This window comes from Mobula hypostoma, chromosome X1 (genome assembly GCF_963921235.1).
Source record: "Mobula hypostoma chromosome X1, sMobHyp1.1, whole genome shotgun sequence".
Lineage (NCBI taxonomy): Eukaryota > Metazoa > Chordata > Chondrichthyes > Myliobatiformes > Myliobatidae > Mobula > Mobula hypostoma.
In genome coordinates, this window is record NC_086128.1 from 5,007,853 (window position 1) to 5,028,181 (window position 20,329).

The 20,329-nt window shown below is 42.5% G+C and overlaps 1 protein-coding gene across 7 annotated transcripts in view; it reads left to right on the top strand.

The window, feature by feature from the left end:
* The window catches only part of LOC134340352 (rho GTPase-activating protein 27-like), a 280,428-nt gene that overhangs the window by 247,842 nt on the left and 12,257 nt on the right, over positions 1-20,329 (top strand). For 6 of the 7 annotated variants that reach the window (XM_063037492.1, XM_063037496.1, XM_063037494.1 and 3 more), the window contains 7 exons: positions 774-878; positions 2,852-2,950; positions 3,981-4,077; positions 5,827-5,955; positions 11,102-11,200; positions 14,102-14,179; positions 16,000-16,134. In XM_063037492.1, the coding sequence (XP_062893562.1) occupies positions 774-878; positions 2,852-2,950; positions 3,981-4,077; positions 5,827-5,955; positions 11,102-11,200; positions 14,102-14,179; positions 16,000-16,134 (742 nt within the window). The remainder of the gene's footprint in view (positions 1-773; positions 879-2,851; positions 2,951-3,980; positions 4,078-5,826; positions 5,956-11,101; positions 11,201-14,101; positions 14,180-15,999; positions 16,135-20,329) is intronic. The other variant, XM_063037495.1, reaches the window with a different exon arrangement.

Below are 20,329 nucleotides of genomic sequence, written 5' to 3' on the forward strand. Positions count from 1 at the left end.
AGGACTGTGATGCAGCCAGTCAATAGACTCTCCAAAACACATTGATAGAAGTTTGTCAGAGTTTTAGATGTCATGCTAATCTTTGCAAACTCCTAAGGAAGTGGAGGTGCTGCTGTGTTTTCTTTGTAATTGCACTTAGGAGCTGGGTCCAGGATGGGTCCTCTGAATTAATAACACTAAGAAATTCAAAGTTGCTGACCCTCTCCGCCCCTGATCCTTGCTCTCTCCCTCTCCATCCAGCCCTTCTGGTCCTTCGAGCCACGCCACCCCAGCAACCCACACTAAGCCTGATTAATCCTAACCTAATCACAGTCATTGGACTGTGGGAGGAAACCAGAGAACCCGGAAGAAACCCATGCATTCCACGTGGAGGATGTACAGACTCCTTACAGAGGACGCCAGGATTGATCTCTGAATTCCAGCCCAAGCTGAAATAACATCGCGCTAACTGCTATGCTACCGTGACACCTGTATTAGTAATGCCAAAATTGGTAGCTATTTCAATGCAATGCTTTTACTTTAAATCAATTATTCAATTTCCCAAATTGAAACTACCTAATATAAGCACCTCTCTAAAAACAAAGTTACTATATCATTCCACAACAATGGGAATGATGGCAACGACCTTGGTAGATTATTTAAAGCAATAGGTATGAGATTTGAGTGTTATACATACACAATGCTGTTTTTGTTAGTGGATTTTACGAAACAATTAGTAGGATACCAGTAGCTGAATTCAGCATCTTTCACTTTCCATGTTTCCCTCTGCCCAGAAACAGGCAATTGGTCAGATTGTACCCGAGTATACAGTTGAACTGAAAGGAGCAACAATTGGATGGGCAGGAAAGGAAAAATCAAGCAAAAAGAACGTGTTAGAGGTGAGAACGAGATTCTTTGAAATAATTTGTGCAGACTATTGACTTCTCATTAGATTACCTTCCCAACAATAGGCATAAAATTGTTGACAACATGAAGAAGGAAAAATAAAAATGAGAACATTTTCGATTGTTACATGGAGACTAATATCTTCGCTCTGTGATGTCAACGTTTGTCCTGCATCATCAGGCTTCTTCTGAAACAGTTCTTTACATGGTACTTTTATCAATTTGGCCTTGGAGTACTTTTATCAATTTGGCCTTGGAGTACTTTATATATAAAAAAAAAATCTATTACTTTATTGGAGGCATCAGCCTAGTTAAATGACAGTTTTCTTTCAAATGGTGAAGAAATTTAGACAACTGTGTTCAGCATTTAGCCATCGGTATCCTCCAATGTCAAAGTCAAGTTGATTGTCATATGCACAGGTGTAATGAAAAGCCCTACTGCAATATCACAGGCACACAGCATCAGGTAAGGAGCATTCACCAGAAAAAACAAATTATACCCAAGTTTTACAAGAAAGAACACAATTAGAACAAAAATCAAACAATGTGTAACTAGGGGTTCCCAACCTTTTTATGCCATTAACCATGGACCCCAGGTTGGAAACCCCTGGGTTCGTCATTTTCGCTGAGTAAAATATCCAAATTCTGTTAATTTTCATGATTAGTATCATTTTAAGTAGACTATTGAATCTACAAAAGAAACTATGATGCAGGTATAAAATATCCATTAAATCCTAACTGCCCTATCTGACCTTAGCTAAAGTGTGTTGAAATCTTAAAATCCCTTTGACATGCTTCCTTAAGGGTTTACCTGTAAGAGTGAAACGGGGTCATCACTAGTCATTGGCCTGCTTTACATTGCTGTTTTTCTTTGCCCATGGGATAGAAGGTGGTTTCCATTTAACTAGCACCTGGCTGTAGGTTTGGCCTGTTCTCTCTCACCAGCTGACGGCTAATTTGACTCCAGTTTTTCTTTTTGCCTCTGGACATTTCCGGCTGTGCTGAAACTCAATAGATCAAATTTGTGTCAAACACTTGCTTTCCATTGGGTTAAATCCATTTCTCATCATAAAAGGAGGCAACATTCAGCCACTAATTCTCCAATTCGATGTTTCTGGGTATATTGAGTGAAGGAGCTTGTAATTGCTGGAAAACTACTTTGAAAGGTTTGGGAACAGCAATATTTCTATGGAAGGATAAATAATATCAAACAAGTCTCATATTTCCCTACAAAAGAGGGCACTTGGTCCATCAGTTATATGCTGATTCTCAGAACATTCCCAGCGACGCAATCTCACACGGGCCCATTGACACCCCTATTTATCCCTTCACTCACCTACACTAGGTGAAATGATAGTGGCTTGCTGATTAATTTAACAACCAGAAACAGAGGTCAAAATTAAACCTGGTTGGCTCTGTGAGACAGCTGAATCACCTGCCATGCTTCTAAGTCTTCCATCCATTTTGGGCAATGATATTGCAAATAAATTGCAAGATGTAACTCAACACAACATATGTCAAGTGCTGGGGGAACTCAGCAGGTCAGGCAGCATCCATGGAAATGAACAAACAGTCAATGCTTTAGGCTGAGACCCTTCGTCAGGACTGAAGAAATAGCAAGATATGTTTTTTTTAAAAATCCCAAGCCTCTCCTCTCCTCCCCTGAAAATGTAGGGGCAGGGTTCTACAGCTGATCAGAGTCTTGACTACTCTCGATTCTTATGAATGCTTAAAAAAAAAAGCTGGCCTTGGCAGCAGTGATAGTGTTCCAAAAGTAATTAAAATTAAAAAAAAATATATACTGTACATAATGGAGTGTAGGGTTTTCAGATTGGTCAATTGTGAAATCCTTCACAGTGATTAGATATGGGGATTTCATCTGCTACAGTTGTGTGCTCAACCCATTTATCCCGTAATGCACCTGGTTTTGTCTGCTCTGTATGTTAAAAGTATACTTTTATTTTCAGTTGAAAACAAGAGGGGGTTCGGAGTACCTTATACAATATGATACAGAATCCGTCATTGGGGACTGGTACAAGATGATCAATGAGAGTATCCTTCAAATGGTATGTGCCCGTAAGCAAAACAAGATTATATTTATACGTAATAGAGTGAGTTCTGTTCTAAGCAGGGAATATCTGTTAGGACAGAAAATGAATGTCTGTATGCCAGTAGAGCTTATTTAAATGCATAATACCCACTGAACTTTAATGCTACACAATAAGTCTTACTTGCCCAGAGAAGGTGGTTGAGGGGAGGGAGGAACACCTATCTTCAGCCATTAAAATCCACATATTCTGGTGATGAAAGTTCTCCCAAGATGCTGTTATAACATTTTAAGCAATGGGGAGGACAAGCAGTGACACACTGTATGTCTTGAAGCATAGTTAGCATGTGGTGTTTCCATATTAGGGTGGCAGGTGGAGATGTGTCTCTACCAGAGGAGGTGTAAGATGCTCCTTCCCACCACTAGCTTGCAGGTCACCCTTGGGCAGAGTGTAGCACCTGCTTGGCCCCCCGATCAGAGTCATGTGAAGCCAGGGGGGCAGGTGGTGGATGGTCGTACGAGCAGCCGGTGCATATCACAAGTCCTGGTTATGCAACCACTGATGCCAGACAGGCAACCTCTGAAGAGTATTGATAATGGCTGCGGTCACCTGTCTTGTAAAGACACTGCCCAGAAGAAGGCAATGGCAAATCACTTGTGCAGAAACATTTGACAAGAAGAATTGTGGCCAAAAGACCATGATCGCCCTCATCACACGACACAGCACATAATGAACAGATGTTTCCATATATCTACTGCCCTTGAACCCCTGGTGCTGCAAGTCTAATCTTTGGGAAGTTTTTCTTTCTCAAATGAATTAAATTTTTTTTTGTCTGTTTCATCTCTTTTGCCTTTTTTGTCCATATATTGTATATGGTGTTTCTGATTGTGTGATGTTAGTGAAATATGAAAATGGATATAGTGGGTATAATGGGTAAAGTGCATTCACATTCCACTAATTCCTACTTAAAACATCCTGTAACATGCATTTGAAATGGGTTCTGCACTCTGCAAATATTTTATCATTAATCTTTTGATTTGCCTTTAAGTTGGACACAGTGAGCACAGACGAAGTTGATTCTGCTTATGATATAGCTGCTTCAGAGAAGTTCAACAACAAAGAGAAGGACGAGAAACAAAGTCGTTGTAAGTTTCTGGATAACCTTGACGTGCTTATTTAAGTGTCACCAGTGATACAAAAGAATAATATCAAACGGATTAGGACACATTGGACAAAATAAATTTAGTCACAGATTCTCTGAGACCCAGTCCTGTAAGTAACGTCTCTGAGAAAAGAGTGATAAAAGCTTTCAATCTTGCCTTGTGTGCAGAAGGCTGAAAATATGGTCCTTGATTTGCTCAAAGCTTAAAGAAGCCCTTTGTATATTTCCAATGCCAAAACTGTGCTCCCTGTTGCTCCTGGTAACCAGGTATAGGATGGTCAGCAGCTATAGGCCAGTCTGGGCCAGGGCAGAGACTGTTGGGGGCAGACCCTGAACTGACAGCTTGAAAGGTGAAGTTAGACTGTTTTGGAACAGCAGTTGCGATGCTGGTATTCACAAGATTACCTGGCCTGGGTGCTTCCTTGAATTCTAGAGACACTAGAAAGCATCTGGAAATGTTCATTTTGGTGGTAGGGTGGGGGAAGGGTTGAGTGACATAATCAACTTTCAATGTGATTGAATTCACATTATCATATGATTAACAGAAATCTATAGTTCAAATATTATGGAATTTAATCCCTAGTTTTTGTCACATCATCATAACAAATTTTATGGGTATTGGACAATCTTCAAAGATAAATAATGGTGAAGTTAACTTGCATAGACATGAAGCAACTCCTTTCCCTCTTTTTCCCTCACACCCCAGCATCACCCACCTCTGCCCCCAATGACATGCTTCCCTCCCCAGTACTCACTATATGTTTGTCTCCCATAACATCAGCCCTTCAGTTTTTCCATGACTACATTTATTAGTTCCTCAAAGATAATTCAGTGGCTTGACTCATGGTAATCTGCCCTGGCTTTCATTTGCTGGACAATGTTTTCCAAGCATTCGTGTCTCTGAGTTACAAGTTCAGGGATTTCAAATTCTAAACTGCCACTCCAATGTCTTCTCAAGTGTTCCATTGAAGGAGGTACTGGCATAAAGCCAGATAGCATAGAAATTAGCCCATCAGCCCAACTCATCCTTGCCAACTGCAATCCCTATTGATGCTAATGTCATTTCCTGCATTTGACCCATATCTCTCTATTCAATTCCAATCCATGTGCCTGGCACATTGATAGATTATCCATACCTGGGGATATAAAAGGGACAATGGTATTATTCAAAGAAATGGGTTGGTAATTTTCTTTGAGTCTTGGTAGATATTTATTTGTCAATGTATTTCATTAACTTGTTATCAGTGCGCTGGTCATTTCTCCCATTGGTGTTCTGAAATCTTGCCATGTGACTGTTGCTGCCATGTTTCACTGTAATACATTAAGTGTGAACTTGGGGAAATACTTTATTGGCAATGGAACAAACCTTGAAGCCATCGAAGTCCTGATTACAATTCTGCGGTGCTGGGAAATTTGGAATAGAATCAATAAATTCAGAGAAGTGTATTTAGGAGAAGTGGTGAGCAGAGGACATAGGCTAAAATTGGTTTAAAGAGAACAGTGAGCGAGAGAGAGGAGAGATGATTGTGCCACATGGCATTAAGGTCTAGACTGTCTGAAAGGCAGTGGCAGAAGTTTCAATATCAGCCTTCAAATATATGAATGGGAGAATGTGCAAGTCTGTGGTCAGAGCAGTGGAGCACAGCATTACATTTCTTGCTGAAACTTGGTGTATTTTATTGCATACAATTCTGCTCGCATTGACTCACTGATTTTGATCTCCTCACATCAGTTAGCTTGAAGAACCCTGGGGTCAGTACTACTGAAACTACAGACACCAAGAAGGTGAAAACAAAATTAAAGAAGTTCCTACAGCGGAGACCCACACTACAGTCTGTGAGGGAGAAAGGTTATATCCAAGGTAAGGCTCGGAGTTCTGTTGAAGAACAGCAACTGATGGAGGTTACTGGGCAATTTTCAGGCAGTCACTTCTCAGCCACTGTTTTAAATCAGAATTAGGTTTAATATAACTGGCATATGTCATAAAATTTGCTTTGCGGCAGCACTACATTGCAATATATAATAATAAAAAAACTATAAATTACAGTAAGATTGTGAGATTGCGAGAGTAGTGAGATTGCATCCGCTGTAAACCTATTGCGATGAGAAGCAAATTGCAGTGGGTCCAGGTCTTTGCTTAGGCAGGAGTTGATTCTGGCCATGACCAACCTCTCAAAGCACTTCATCACAGTAAATGTGAGTACAACAGGGTGATAGTTATTGAGGCAGCTCATCCTGCTCTTCTTGGGCACTGGTATGATGGCCGCCCTTTTGAAGCAGGTGGGAACCTCCGACTGCAACAGTGAGAGATTGAAGATGTCCTTCATCACTCCTCCTACTAGTTGCTTGGCACAGATTTTCAGTTCCCTGTCAGGTCCTCCATCAGGGCCTGCTGCCTTGCAAGAGTTCACCCTCTTGAAAGATGTTCTGACATCGGTCACCTTTCAGAGATCACAAGATCATCAGATGCTGCAGGGATTTGCACAGGTGTCATTTTATTCTCTTTTTCCAAGCGTGCATAAAAGGTGTTGAGCTCATTCATTCATGATGTTAGTTTTACAAACCCTGCTAAAGCTGACATGCATCCAATTCTGTTTCTAACTTCAATCTAAATTGTTTTTTGCTCTTAAAATAACCTTCCATAAGCTTAACCTGGACTTCTCCTGTAGTTCTGGATCACCAGTCTTGAATGCCGCAGATCTAACCCTCAGCAGACTACAAATCTCCTGGCTCATCCACGGCTTTTGTTTTGGATATGTCCGGTATCTTTTTGAAGGTACCGCACAGCTCATCCACACAGGTCTTGATGAAGTCGGTGACAGCTGTAGCATATTCATTTAGATCAGAAGATGAATCCCTGAATATTGTCATGTCCACCGACTCACAGCAGTCCTGTAAGTCTCCTATGCCTCCCTTGACCATAGTTTCTTGGTCCTCACCACTGGTGCTGGCTGTGGTCTTTAGTCTCTGCCTGTATGCTGGGAGTAGAAGTACAGCCAGGTGATCAGACTTCTCAAAGTGTGAGCGTGAGATGGCATGGTTAGTATTCTTGATATGATATAACAGTGGTCAAGTGTGCTGGCGCCTCTGGTTCCACAGGTGATATGTTGGTGGTAGCTGTTCAAACACTTCAAGCTGGCCTGTTTGAAATCTCCCACAACGATGGGAAGGCATCAGGGTGTGCAGTTTCATGACTGCTGATCCCGGTGCCCAGCTCCTCCAGTGCCTGACTGACTTTGGCCAGAGGTGGAATGTACACCATTACCAGGACGATGGCAGAAAACTCCCTTAGCAGATAAAATGGACGACATTTGACCACTAGATGTTCCAGGTTGGGTGAGTTAGATTGCGATAATACCACCCTGTCTGTGCACCTTGATGAATTAACCATGCTGCATACTCCACCTCCTCTATCTTTAAAAGACCGAGCTGTCTGGTCTTTGTGATCAATGGCAAAGGCCCTAGGCTGCAGCACTGTGTTTGAAATGCCAGGGGATAGCCACGTTTACATGAAGTAAAATACATAGCAGTCCCTGATATCTCTTGGGTACTGTAATCTTGCTCTGAGATCTTCAGTTTTATTTTCCAGAGACCATATATTGGCTAGTAGGAAAGTCAGGAGCAGGGGGTCTGAGGGCTCTATGTTTCATTGTACTTGCAAACCAGCTTGCCTTCCATGCTTCATTTCCCTTAAAGGGTAACTATGCTCATGTCCTGAATTTGCTGTCTGGAGGCCACCGATTTTTGAGGATTGATAGATTTTTTAATTGTCTTAAAATTATGTTGCTTATTTGTGTCTGTGACCGTGGATTTCAGCTGTAATTGTCTTAAATGGGAATATTTGATGATTCTCATTGGAGCTGCACGCAGAGTTGCCACTTATCGTCAACATCTTATTAAATACTGAAGTATCCCAGCCACAGTTTGCACATGGTTTCCAAGCTTGGAAGAAGAGTGACTTGCAATTACTTTGACACTAACCTGAACTTCATGCTTTTACTATATTGCAGGTTGAGCAAGATGCATCTGCTTTAGGACAGGAAGCCCCAAGGACAATTGTTCTGCATGGTTTTGCATTCCTGTTTGTTCACTAAAGAAATGTATTGTCTGCATAATGCTGCAATAAGCTGATAATTCAGCAGTGGACATCCTGTTTCCACTGGGTGAACAAACCACAGGAAAATATAGATAGTGGTGAGGATTGCAGAAAGCAAACTATGTAAATGTTTGTGCATCTATTCCTATTTCATAGTTCATGCTTAGTTGTCATACAACCATACCCATAATGCAGCCAAACAAAACAGCGTTACTCTGGGGCCAAGATGCAATGCATAGCACCAACAGTCACACACAGCACAGGGCACATATGAGATAGCAAGCACATAAAAGATATCAATAAAATACAGTCTCACAAAAAAAAGTCCAAATCCCTGAATCTGTAAATGTTATAGAAATCTGTAGTAAAACACAATACAGCTTGTATTCTGCTGAGCAAGCACTAGGAGGCAGCATCAACACCAGCTTGGACACCGCGCCACACCACCTTCGGTGGAGCATACTGACTCTGCCTCTCTCATGGCTGGCTGTAAATAGGCAACACCATGGCTTGAGGCCGAGTCCCCACTACGAATGAGGCCACGCAACTCGCCCACTGTCCGCCCCTGCTGTCCGCCAATAAATCAGTGAATCAGACTTGCAGCATTCCACATTAACAATGTCCAACAGGGTCTTGTGATTACAAGAAAAGTGACTAAGATGATTATTTACTGTTAGACTGCACACTGCCTTTACGCACTGACGCCTCTGATCCAGGCAGCAGTATGATCCACACAATATATCACCCTTCAGCACTCATTCCTACTTGTGTGCCTCTATGCTCACAATAGCTGTTGTGCAATGAGGTGTGATTCAACATACCAAATGTGAGCAATGAAGTGTGCATTTCACTGGCAGCCACTGAAAAATCAAAAGAGAAAATAGCAATTGTTTGATGGAGGAAATGTTACATTATATTAAGGAAATGTTGGTGGAGTTCTGGTCTCAATGATTTCATTGGCAACTCTGGAACATCTGGACAGCAAAGCTGTCAACTACAGCTCGTCATTCAATACTAACATACCCCTCAAAACTAATTATTTCAAGAACTTGGCCTCAGTGCATTGTCTTGCAACTGGATCCTTGATTTCCTCACTAATCAGTTTGGATTGCCAGCAACATCTCCTCCACAATCTCCATCAGCACAGGTGCACCACAAAGCTGTGTGCTTAGTCCCTGCTCTACTCACTTTATGCTTATGACTGTGAGCTGAGCATAGCTCCAATGCCATATTTAAGTCTGCTGGCAACACCCCTGTCGTTGTCCAAGTCAAAGGTGGTGACAAATCAGCATATAGGAGGGAGATGGAAAATCTGGCTGAGTGGTGCCATAACAACCACCTCTCATCTACTGTCAAGACCAAGGAGCTGATTATTGACTTCAGGAAGAGGAAGCAGGAGATTGATGAGCCAGTCCTCATCAGGGGATCAGAGGTGGAGAGGGTCGGCAACTTTGAAATTCTTCGGTGTTATCATTTCAGAGGATCTGCCTTGGGCCCAGCACACAAATGCAATTACAAAGAAAGCTCAGAAGCACCTCTACTTTCCTTGATGTTTGCGAAGATTCGGCATGTCATCTAAAACTGGAGCGTATATTGACAGGTTGCATCCCGGCCTGGTATGGAAACACTAATGCATTTGAATGAAAAAGCCTTCAAAAAGTAATGGATATGGCTGAGTCCATCATGGGTACAACCCTCCCTACCACTGAGCACATCTACAGGATGTTGCAGGAAAGCAGCATCCATCATCAAGGGCCCCCACCATCCAGGCCATGCACTGTTCTCACTGCTGCCATCAGGAAGAAGGCACTGGTGTCTCAGGACCCACACCACCAGGTTTAGGAAGAGGTACTACCCCTCAACCAATAGGTTCTTGAACCAGAAGGGATAATTCCACTCAGCCCGGCACTGAACTGTTCCCACAACCTATGGACTCATTTTGAAGGGCTCTTTATCTCATGTTCTCGATATTTATTGCTTATTTATTTATTATTATTTTTCTTTTTTTTTTTGTTTCTTTGAATTTACTGTGAATGTTTACAGGGAAATGAATTTCAGGGTTGTATATGGTGATGTATATGTACTTTGATAATAAACTTACTTTGAACTTTGGTGGTTTTTAGTGAGTGACCAGTTTAGTCACTTATGAGATATTCTTTTCTGATGGAGGCACAAGAGACAGCTTGTGCTGGAATCCAGAGCAACACACGATCTACTGGAGGAACTCAGTAGGTTGAGTAGTATCTGTGGGAGGATGTTTTTGGTTGAAACACTACATCAGAACTACCTTTAACTTTATCCAGTACTGATTGATTGCACAATCATCAGAAGAATTTGAATATGACCGGAAATATCACTGCAATGCCATGTGAATGTGATGGTCTACATAACTAATTATATGCTATCCATGATAACATAATCAACTCTACCATTATGCATGCTTTTCTTATTATATTGGTTGTTAATATAGATTACCATTTGGCCTAATGACATAGACTAGGTGGGCTGAATGGCCTCTTTCTATCTCAGTTCACTGAGCAATCCCATTAACTAATACGTCTTAGTGCACCTTATGCCACTGGTATATTGGTGTGTCTATATTGCCAGTGTTAATGTAACCATGCATATTATCATGAATACTCTGTCCATATGAGTTTTGGACTGAGGAAAAAATACATCTTTGTTAATGTATTTAGAACTGAATACATTTGTATTCTGTATCTAGATGCAGATTGAATAGATATGCATTGGGCTTGCCAAACTCACCTGACTAAAAGGCCATTCTTCCACTGGTATACGTTTAGAGTTTTCAGCTCACTCTTTGTAATACTGCTCACTTTGGTCAGTTATGAGCAGTAAGGTGAATGAGGTTCTCTGTCATTCAGTGCCGTGTGTGGTTTTCATTTTCCAGACCAGATATTTGGCTGCAATCTGGTGGACCTGTGTCGGAGGGAGGGCACCACCGTGCCACGCTTTGTATTGAAATGCATTGAAGCCATAGAGAATCGAGGTAATATTCCATCGCTGATATGTCGAGGTGCACATCTCGGACCAGTTGCGACCAAAAGAATACAATTTCATGTCCATACTCCATGGTTACTCCTCGTCACCCAATGACACAAATGACCGGGGGGGGGGGGGGCAGCATGGGAAACTCCTGCTTTTCTCTTCTCTGCAATCATCTCTTTGATCATCCCCATTCATAAAATGTTGGCATCTGTATAATTTTTGCTTTATCATTAATTCTCTAATCCTTTGCTTTCCGTGCATTTCTTGTCTACTCTGGATTTTACTTTCACTTGCATACTAAAAACAGTCAGCCCCTCAGACTTTGCCATTCAATAAGATAACGGTTGATCTAATCTTTGCCTCAGCACTACCTTCCCACTTCCTTGTAGTTCAAATGTCTGTCAATCTCTGTCTCTGCAGCTCTCTGCGATACAAAATTTGAAAGTGTTTTGGCCCACTGAGAGAAGAAATTCTGCTCCATTTCCATCTTAAATGGAAATATATTATTCTGCAACTGTGCCCTGTTATTTCAAGGTACTCCCACAAGACGAAACATTCTCTCAGCACCCTTTCTGTCAGTCAACTCCCACCCCTAGAGTTGTACTGAAGTGGGCAAGGTCACCTGCTTTTCTGGAACTCTGATGAATACAGGTCCAACCTTTGCTTCCTTTTATACATCAATCTGTTCATCCCAGGAATCAAGCAGTGAACTTTCTCTGCACCACCTTTAGAACACCTCAAGCATATCCTTAAAAGCAGAGCAAGACTCTACACAGCACTCCAGGCATGGTGTCACCAGCACTCTGTAAGGTTGTACCAAATCCTCCCTACTCTTTACAACAAAGGTGAACATTCCATTGAACTTCCTAATTGCTGTTATCTGCCTGCTAACCATTTGTGTTCACAGAAACAAACTGGAGGAAATGAGTAGGTCAGGTAGTATCTGTGAAGGCACGGGGCTGACTGATATCTCGTATTGAGACTTTGCATTAGAACTGAGAGTGTGGAGGGTTGAGGGAGAGGATAGGTAGAACCTGAAATGGAGGGATGATGGGCAGGTGGACCCAAATGTTCCAGGAACTGGTTAGTTTGTTGAATAAATACATAAGCCATTGAATCCTCTCTGTCCTATGGGCTTGGGAGTGAAGCTGGGAAATGGGATCTGATAAGGAGGCTGAGAAGGTACTGTGTGGGCCATGTGAGAGCAGGTAATGCATGAAACCATTACTTCTAGTCTGTTTCATGTTCTCACCTGACTTGCAAATAGCTTGACCGCAGGCAGACCCTCTGGCACACAGATCTCCACAGCACAGGTGGTGTAGCAGCCGAGATAAGTGTCAGAACCATGCTGAAGTGAAATCCACATATTTGCTGCCAATGGGGCCAGCAAGAAATGGCTAAGGATTTAACAGTGTGAACTCCAGAGAGAGCCAGGTGTGGGTTGGAAAGGAAACCAGCTGTATTTGGGTGAGCGACAGTTGCCAATGCACAGACAAATGTGGCGTTGCCTATGTGATGCTGACGGCTAAGAGAGATCCAATAATTAATGGAAGCTAAATGTCAGGCATATCTTCCACATAATTCTCATGTAGTCTTACACAGTCCCTGGACCAGAGCCCAGGTAGAGACAAATAGATTCTTGCTGATTCTAGAATGTAATCATGGGGAAGTAAAGTGGTGGCTGTGTTCTCAACAGCATTTTTCTGCCCAGTGAACCTGGTACCCTGAAGCATAGTGATCATCTCCATATCTCAAATGCAAGTTTAATTGTTGTTCAACCATACACATGAATACAGCCAAACAAAACAGTGTTCCTCTGGGACCTAGGGTGAAATACACGGTACCAACCTTCAGACACAGTGCATATAGCACATAGGCGAAAAACGTAGTTACAAAAAAAAAATAAAAGTAATAAGATAGCCCAAATCCCTGAGTGTCCTGGCCTGTAGATTAATGATGCATGGGATGTTATCCCAGAGCCACATTTCTGCAAGAACAAGTGCGCACAATTCCTCATTTCGCGCAATTGCAGCTGCGGCGAACGCAATCCAGCTTGCCTTCTACCAAGTGAACATTGGAAGGCAACACTAAAACCCAGAATGGATTCCAGTGACACACAGCCAGCTCCGGCGTCGTCTTCCCCGGTGGCCACAACAGGCAGCCCCGAGGCACGACGGCCTGGTCCGCGCAACAAAGGAGGCCGCGTCATCGGTCTCACCGATAAACCAGTGAATCGGGCTTTCAGTGTTCTATATTACCAATGTCCAACAAGTTCTTGCGAACACAACAAAAACGTCCAAAACAATCACTGGCACTGTCCATTGGACCGCACACCCCTCTCTGGTACCTTTTCCCCTGGGTGGCTGAAGTAGGCTGCAACACAGTGCACAACAAGTCCAGCAACTCTCCTGGCTGCAATCAGCTGACCCACTAACTGGATTAAAGAGACTCATATGTGATTTTAAATTTAAAATAATTAAAAGAATGAGATGCATAGAGCTTAAGATTACAATGAGCATTTGGGGCAAGTTGCATGGATGCTATAAAGGTGATGAACGTGAGAGAGGGAGGGAGGAAGCAAGGGGGAGTGGAAATGGGGAGGGAGAGAAAATAGAAGGTTATACTGTAAGGATGGGAGAGCCCTTGCATGAAGTATTAATAACAGCATGAATTAGTTGAACTGAATGATTCTTCTCTGTATTGTCTGGTCAAAGTATTCTTTGTGTCATTGCAGGATCTACTGCTAATGTTTTTGTATGTAATGATTTGATACCAATGTAATTTTATGATACTATTGCTTCCTAATAGCCATATTTGAAGCCACTATTTTCTCAACACAATTCTGGTTGAGTATGAACCATGTAAAAGCTAATTAATGACTTTCCCTCTCTTTGTGCCATAGGGTTGGATATTGATGGTTTATACCGAGTCAGTGGGAATCTGGCTATCATCCAGAAGCTACGATTCAAAGTCAATCACGGTAAGGGCCGTCTTATTTTGAAGGGTTTGTTCACATGTTAGTGGTCTGTGTTTTTGCAGTTAACCTGGTAAATACCATAAGATTGGTTTGAAGGAGTGGTAGGAAACACGATCAGATCAGATTGGGTTCGGGTTTTTAGAGATACAGCATGGTAATAGGCCCTTATGGCACAATGGGTCCATGTTGCATAATTACACCCATGTGACCAATTAACCTCCTGACCTGTACATGCCTTGGCAAGGTACCAACTACAGAGCTGGTAGTTGTGCAGGGTTTGGGGTTAGTTACTAGGTCGGGCCTTGTGTCACTTTATAGACATACAATCAATCTATGTATATAAGCTATGTTATGTATTAATATTTATTGTGTTTTTTATTATTATTATTATGTTCTTTATCTTTTGGAATTTTTTTATGCTACATTGGATCCAGAGTAACAATTATTTTGTTCTTCTTTACACTTGTGTACAGGAAATGACGTAAAACAATCTGGAATCTTGAATTTTGCTTCTTTTGAGAATTAAATTCACCCTCATTCCAGAGTAAATGCGCACCACGAACTTAACCTGCAAATTAAGAAGCTCATTCTCCCTAAATGTCGCATTGTTTAAGCACCTCACAGGCTACTAAGAGGGAAAAACTTTCTTTTTTATATGGACATTTAGGATTTTAGGACATTTTGATGTAATTTATTGCCTGTATGGTCTTTTTCTTCTTAAACTCATCACCTCTACTGGGGTATAGGCTGCTGACAGCAACTCACCAGTGTCCTCTCTCCTGGGCCAGTCTTTCAAGGCGTAGCCCACTGAAGATCCTTCCTCTTCCAAGGATGAGGTCTTTACAGCTTCTATTGGCATTTCTGTAGTGGTGGGATTTTTATGGGGCGGGTTTGCTAGCCCCATGCCCAACCCTGCTCCTTTTGCAGCTGGGCTTTGAATTGTCATGGCGGAGTTACGGTCACTATTGGTACATAAGAAATGTGCTTTTATGGTGTCATCAGAGTCATTGTGTCACCTAGCCCAGAAACAGGCCCTTTGGCCCACCATGTTCATGCTGACAATCAATTTCCTACTCCTGCTGATCTCACTTAGCTGCACAATTTCAATGTATGGCATCTTAACCGCAAGTTGTACAGCTCTGCCTGTTCTGTTCTGTACTGGACTGTTGGCCTTATTCCTGCCCATGTCTCTGAAACTCACAATCTCTCTTTTCAAGGTGAGGCTTGCAGCATAGAGCTACATTACTGAAGGACATGAAAGGACTTTGACTGTTTGTTTCTTTGCAGATGCTGCCTGACCTAATTTTTTTTTCTCTTTGGCATCTTTAGTGTTTTTGTTTATTTTCATATTTCATGTCCTTGAAGAGGTATGTTACTGGATGGAAAGCTGGAAGTTCATTCTGATGTTTTTATTCCTTCCAGTTTTCAGTAACTTGGCCTCCCACTGCCATACAAACAATCCAGAGGTTTGGTTCTAACCGGCTATTCTTGGTGTAAGCTTTAGCAATGAATATACAGTATTTGAGCTATTTGGCTATTTAGGAGATCGAAGCTGGGACTTATCTCCTCAAGCCACATTTACAGTATACTCAGTCATAATGGATCCTCTGAGGATCCGTTAGCTGTGGCAACTTCTAGCACTGTCGCATGAATATCAGTCAGCTCGGGGATTTCTCAGCACCAGGCAACACGGGGGTGACCTTATCTGCAAAGGTTAATTGGTGAGGCATCAATAAGTTCATCAGCAATTATTGACGAACATCGAACATGGCAATGACTCAATGACAGATAAACTTGTTTGTGCTTTCCCTCTTTCTTTGCAGATGAGAATGTGAACCTCGAGGAGGGCCCATGGGATGATGTTCATGTTATCACAGGGGCTCTGAAACTCTTCTTCCGGGAGCTGCCAGAGCCACTCTTCCCTTACAACTATTTCAACAATTTCATTGCTGCAATCAGTAAGTAAAACATGCATCAACCCACAAAGGAGCTATTTGGTGTGTTGCTCCAGATTTCCAGTATTTGCACTCTTTTGTGTCTCCAGTAAAATTGAAATGTTATTTTGGTAGTTCTACTTTTGCTAACAAGTTCTGTTAAAACTGTTAAATTGCCAATGAGTTGATGATTGTACAATTAAAAAGTAAACTGAATTTGTGATTAACGCAACATACATCAAAGTTGCTGGTGAACGCAGCAGGCCAAGCAGCATCTATAGGAAGAGGCGCAGTCGACGTTTCAGGCCGAGACCCTTCGTCAGGACTAACTGAAGGAAGAGTGAGTAAGGGATTTGAAAGCTGGAGGGGGAGGGGGAGATGCAAAATGATAGGAGAAGACAGGAGGGGGAGGGATAGAGCCGAGAGCTGGACAGGTGATTGGCAAAAGGGGATACGAGAGGATCATGGGACAGGAGGCCTAGGGAGAAAGACAGGGGGGGGGTGACCCAGAGGATGGGCAAGAGGTATATTCAGAGGGACAGAGGGAGAAAAAGGAGAGTGAGAGAAAGAATGTGTGCATAAAAATGAGTAACAGCTGGGGTACGAGGGGGAGGTGGGGCCTAGCGGAAGTTAGAGAAGTCAATGTTCATGCCATCAGGTTGGAGGCTACCCAGATGGAATATAAGGTGTTGTTCCTCCAACCTGAGTGTGGCTTCATCTTTACAGTAGAGGAGGCCGTGGATAGACATGTCAGAATGGGAATGGGATGTGGAATTAAAATGTGTGGCCACTGGGAGATCCTGCTTTCTCTGGCGGACAGAGCGTAGATGTTCAGCAAAGCGGTCTCCCAGTCTGCGTCGGGTCTCACCAATATATAAAAGGCCACATCGGGAGCACCGGACGCAGTATATCACCCCAGTCGACTCACAGGTGAAGTGATGCCTCACCTGGAAGGACTGTTTGGGGCCCTGAATGGTGGTAAGGGAGGAAGTGTAAGGGCATGTGTAGCACTTGTTCCGCTTACACGGATAAGTGCCAGGAGGGAGATCAGTGGGGAGGGATGGGGGGGTCGAATGGACAAGGGAGTTGTGTAGGGAGCGATCCCTGCGGAATGCAGAGAGAGGGGGGGAGGGAAAGATGTGCTTAGTGGTGGGATCCCGTTGGAGGTGGCGGAAGTTACGGAGAATAATATGTTGGACCCGGAGGCTGGTGGGGTGGTAGGTGAGGACCAGGGGAACCCTATTCCTAGTGGGGTGGTGGGAGGATGGAGTGAGAGCAGATGTACGTGAAATGGAGGAGATGCGTTTAAGAGCAGAGTTGATAGTGGAGGAAGGGAAGCCCCTTTCTTTAAAAAATGAAGACATCTCCCTCGTCCTAGAATGAAAAGCCTCATCCTGAGAGCAGATGCGGCGGAGACGGAGGAATTGCGAGAAGGGGATGGCGTTTTTGCAAGAGACAGGGTGAGAAGAGGAATAGTCCAGATAGCTGTGAGAGTCAGTAGGCTTATAGTAGATATCAGTGGATAAGCTGTCTCCAGAGACAGAGACAGAAAGATCTAGAAAGGGGAGGGAGGTGTCGGAAATAGACCAGGTAAACTTGAGGGCAGGGTGAAAGTTGGAGGCAAAGTTAATAAAGTCAACGAGTTCTGCATGCGTGCAGGAAGCAGCGCCAATGCAGTCGTCGATATAGCGAAGGAAAAGTGGGGGACAGATACCAGAATAGGCACGGAACATAGATTGTTCCACAAACCCAACAAAAAGGCAGGCATTTGTGATTAAGCTGGATTGCAGATCCATCTACTGGCTAATGCCTGCAACTACATTATTCCCAAACTTAAAACTTCACACCATTGGAAAGCAAGAGCAATGAATGCTACCACGTGCAAGGCTTTTACATAATATTTGAGTTCATTCGATGGCCTTGCATGACTAGGAGACTAGAGGAACTGTTACAACTACTGATTAATTCTTACCCCAGAACAGCCTTTTGATAATCTTTCTGACATGCGCATGTGACTGTGAGAGTATATATTTCTCTGCATATGTATTTTTCCCTCTCCACAATTAATATTTGTTCATTCATTACATGCCATGTCAAATGATGTAGGCATCATGGTTGACCATGATCCTGACAAATTTTCTTACAGAACTGGTTTGTTATTGCCTTCTTCTAGGCAGTGTCTTTACAAGATGGATGACCCCAGCCATTATCAATACTCTTCAGGCTACAGAGGGAAAGAGCACCTTACACTTCCACCCTGCCATCCTACAGTTAATAGGTCATTTTATGTACTGATGTAGAGACGTTATTTCCAAGCTGTTGAGTGTCCCTTTTTGCTATTTAAAATAACTGATACGTATGGGTTGGATAAATTCACTGAGCAAGAGGAAAAGTCAGTAAGAAATGACTGGGTATAAACAATAACTAAGCATTTCCTTCTCTGAAAAGTAATGGCCAGAGGTTGCCAGGAAATGCTGGCAGTTCTCCCATAAACGTAAGAAAGTTTGTATGTTTGGAACAAACTGTGAGGTCCCAAAACAGCCAGCTACTTATTGGAGTTTTGCCAATGAGATGAGATGCTGAGCTCCTAAACTAGAATGTGGCTTGGAGGCAGTTCACCAGCACGTAAGCAGGGATATCTGTCCACTAAACTTGCTCCAGGTTAGATGGTGAAAAGGATAAGTGCTTCATTGCAAAGGAGAAATATTTCTCGGAAGAGCAGACAGATCTATTGAATAATATAAATGATTTTTTATAGAATGAGCAGTTTTAATTACTTAAATCCATTTTGAAATGTAATTGCTTATTGTTTTCAATATGTCATAATGTTGTTTTTGAATGTTTCTATATGTCAGAGGCTTTCAAAGTCTTTAAATAGGTTAGCCAATCAGCTAGGAAGTACTGTCTATCTTAGCCAGCTGGCAGTGATTGTCAGGTGTTTTGTGGGTAGGGCTTGTTTTGATCTGCCTCTGTGGCATTATTCCATTTTACTTGAGGCCTTATCAACATGCAGAGCCTTGTTGCTGAACTCAGTTTGTATTAGCCATGTGGGTTAGCTACAAGCATGGGTGGTGCTCCATTGGCAGGAAGTGTAAAACCCCAACCTGTTGCAATATTTTGTGGACAGTGCTGTGAAACTGAGTTTGCAAGCATCAACGCACAACATGATTATGTAGGCGTAACCAAATGATGCTGATTGACAAGTTAAAACTGCCATGTTAGGTTCTGCAGGGGAGAAGGTCATATCTAGGAGGCCACTTGTATTTCTGGATGGCTTGCTGCAGAAAAAGATAGTTGTGGATTAGAAACGCGGTGCATTTTTTCCCTATTCTATCTCCTTCAAAGCATGTATATAAGAGACTTCTTTATAAATGGGGTAAATTAATAAATCTTTTTGACACTGAGCAGAGGTTTCAGGCACTTAGGGTTTGAAGCAGCAATGTGCAGCCAATGATGGTCTAAGACTAACCAATAAGATGTATTTTAAAATGGATTACATTATCTTGAATCTCAATTTACAAAGATATTAGAGGGATTGTAAGAAGGTATTAAGTGTTTTTTCAAGAATCTTTCCACCTTTTAAATCTATTGTGGATTTCAAGGGGAGGGCCGTAAGAGTGTGGAATGAGCTGCCAGTGCAAGTGGTGCGTACAAGCTCGATTTCAACATTTAAGTGAAGTTTGGATAGGTAGATAGATGGTAGGGGGTATGGAGAGTTATGGTCCCAGTGCAGGACGATGGGATTAGGAAGTTTAAATTGTATGGCATGGACTAGATGGGTTGAAGTTCTTGTTTCTGTGCTCTACTTCTGTACGACTCTAATTGGAAGTAGCTCAATGGTCAACATGGGCAAGTTTGGCTGAAAGGCCTGTTTCTGTGCTATATAGACCTTGACTCTGCATTCAGAGCTGTTATCTAACGTGAATTACATGCTGTCAATATTAAGTGTGCACTAATTGAATTTTAGCAGTTGTTTTGGTATTGGTCACCAACTGGAGCCTCTTTACATTGTGATGGGGGTTTAGCATGAAAATCAAAGAGATACAGGGCACAAATAGGCCCTTCAGCTGACAGTCAGGCACTGACACCCATTTTGATGCTAATCCTGTCGTAACTTGATTCTCCTCACATTCCTATCAACCCATGCCCAGATTACACCTCTCCTATAGATGAGATGTATTTTACACCAGCCAATTAACCTGCTAACCCACACGTCATT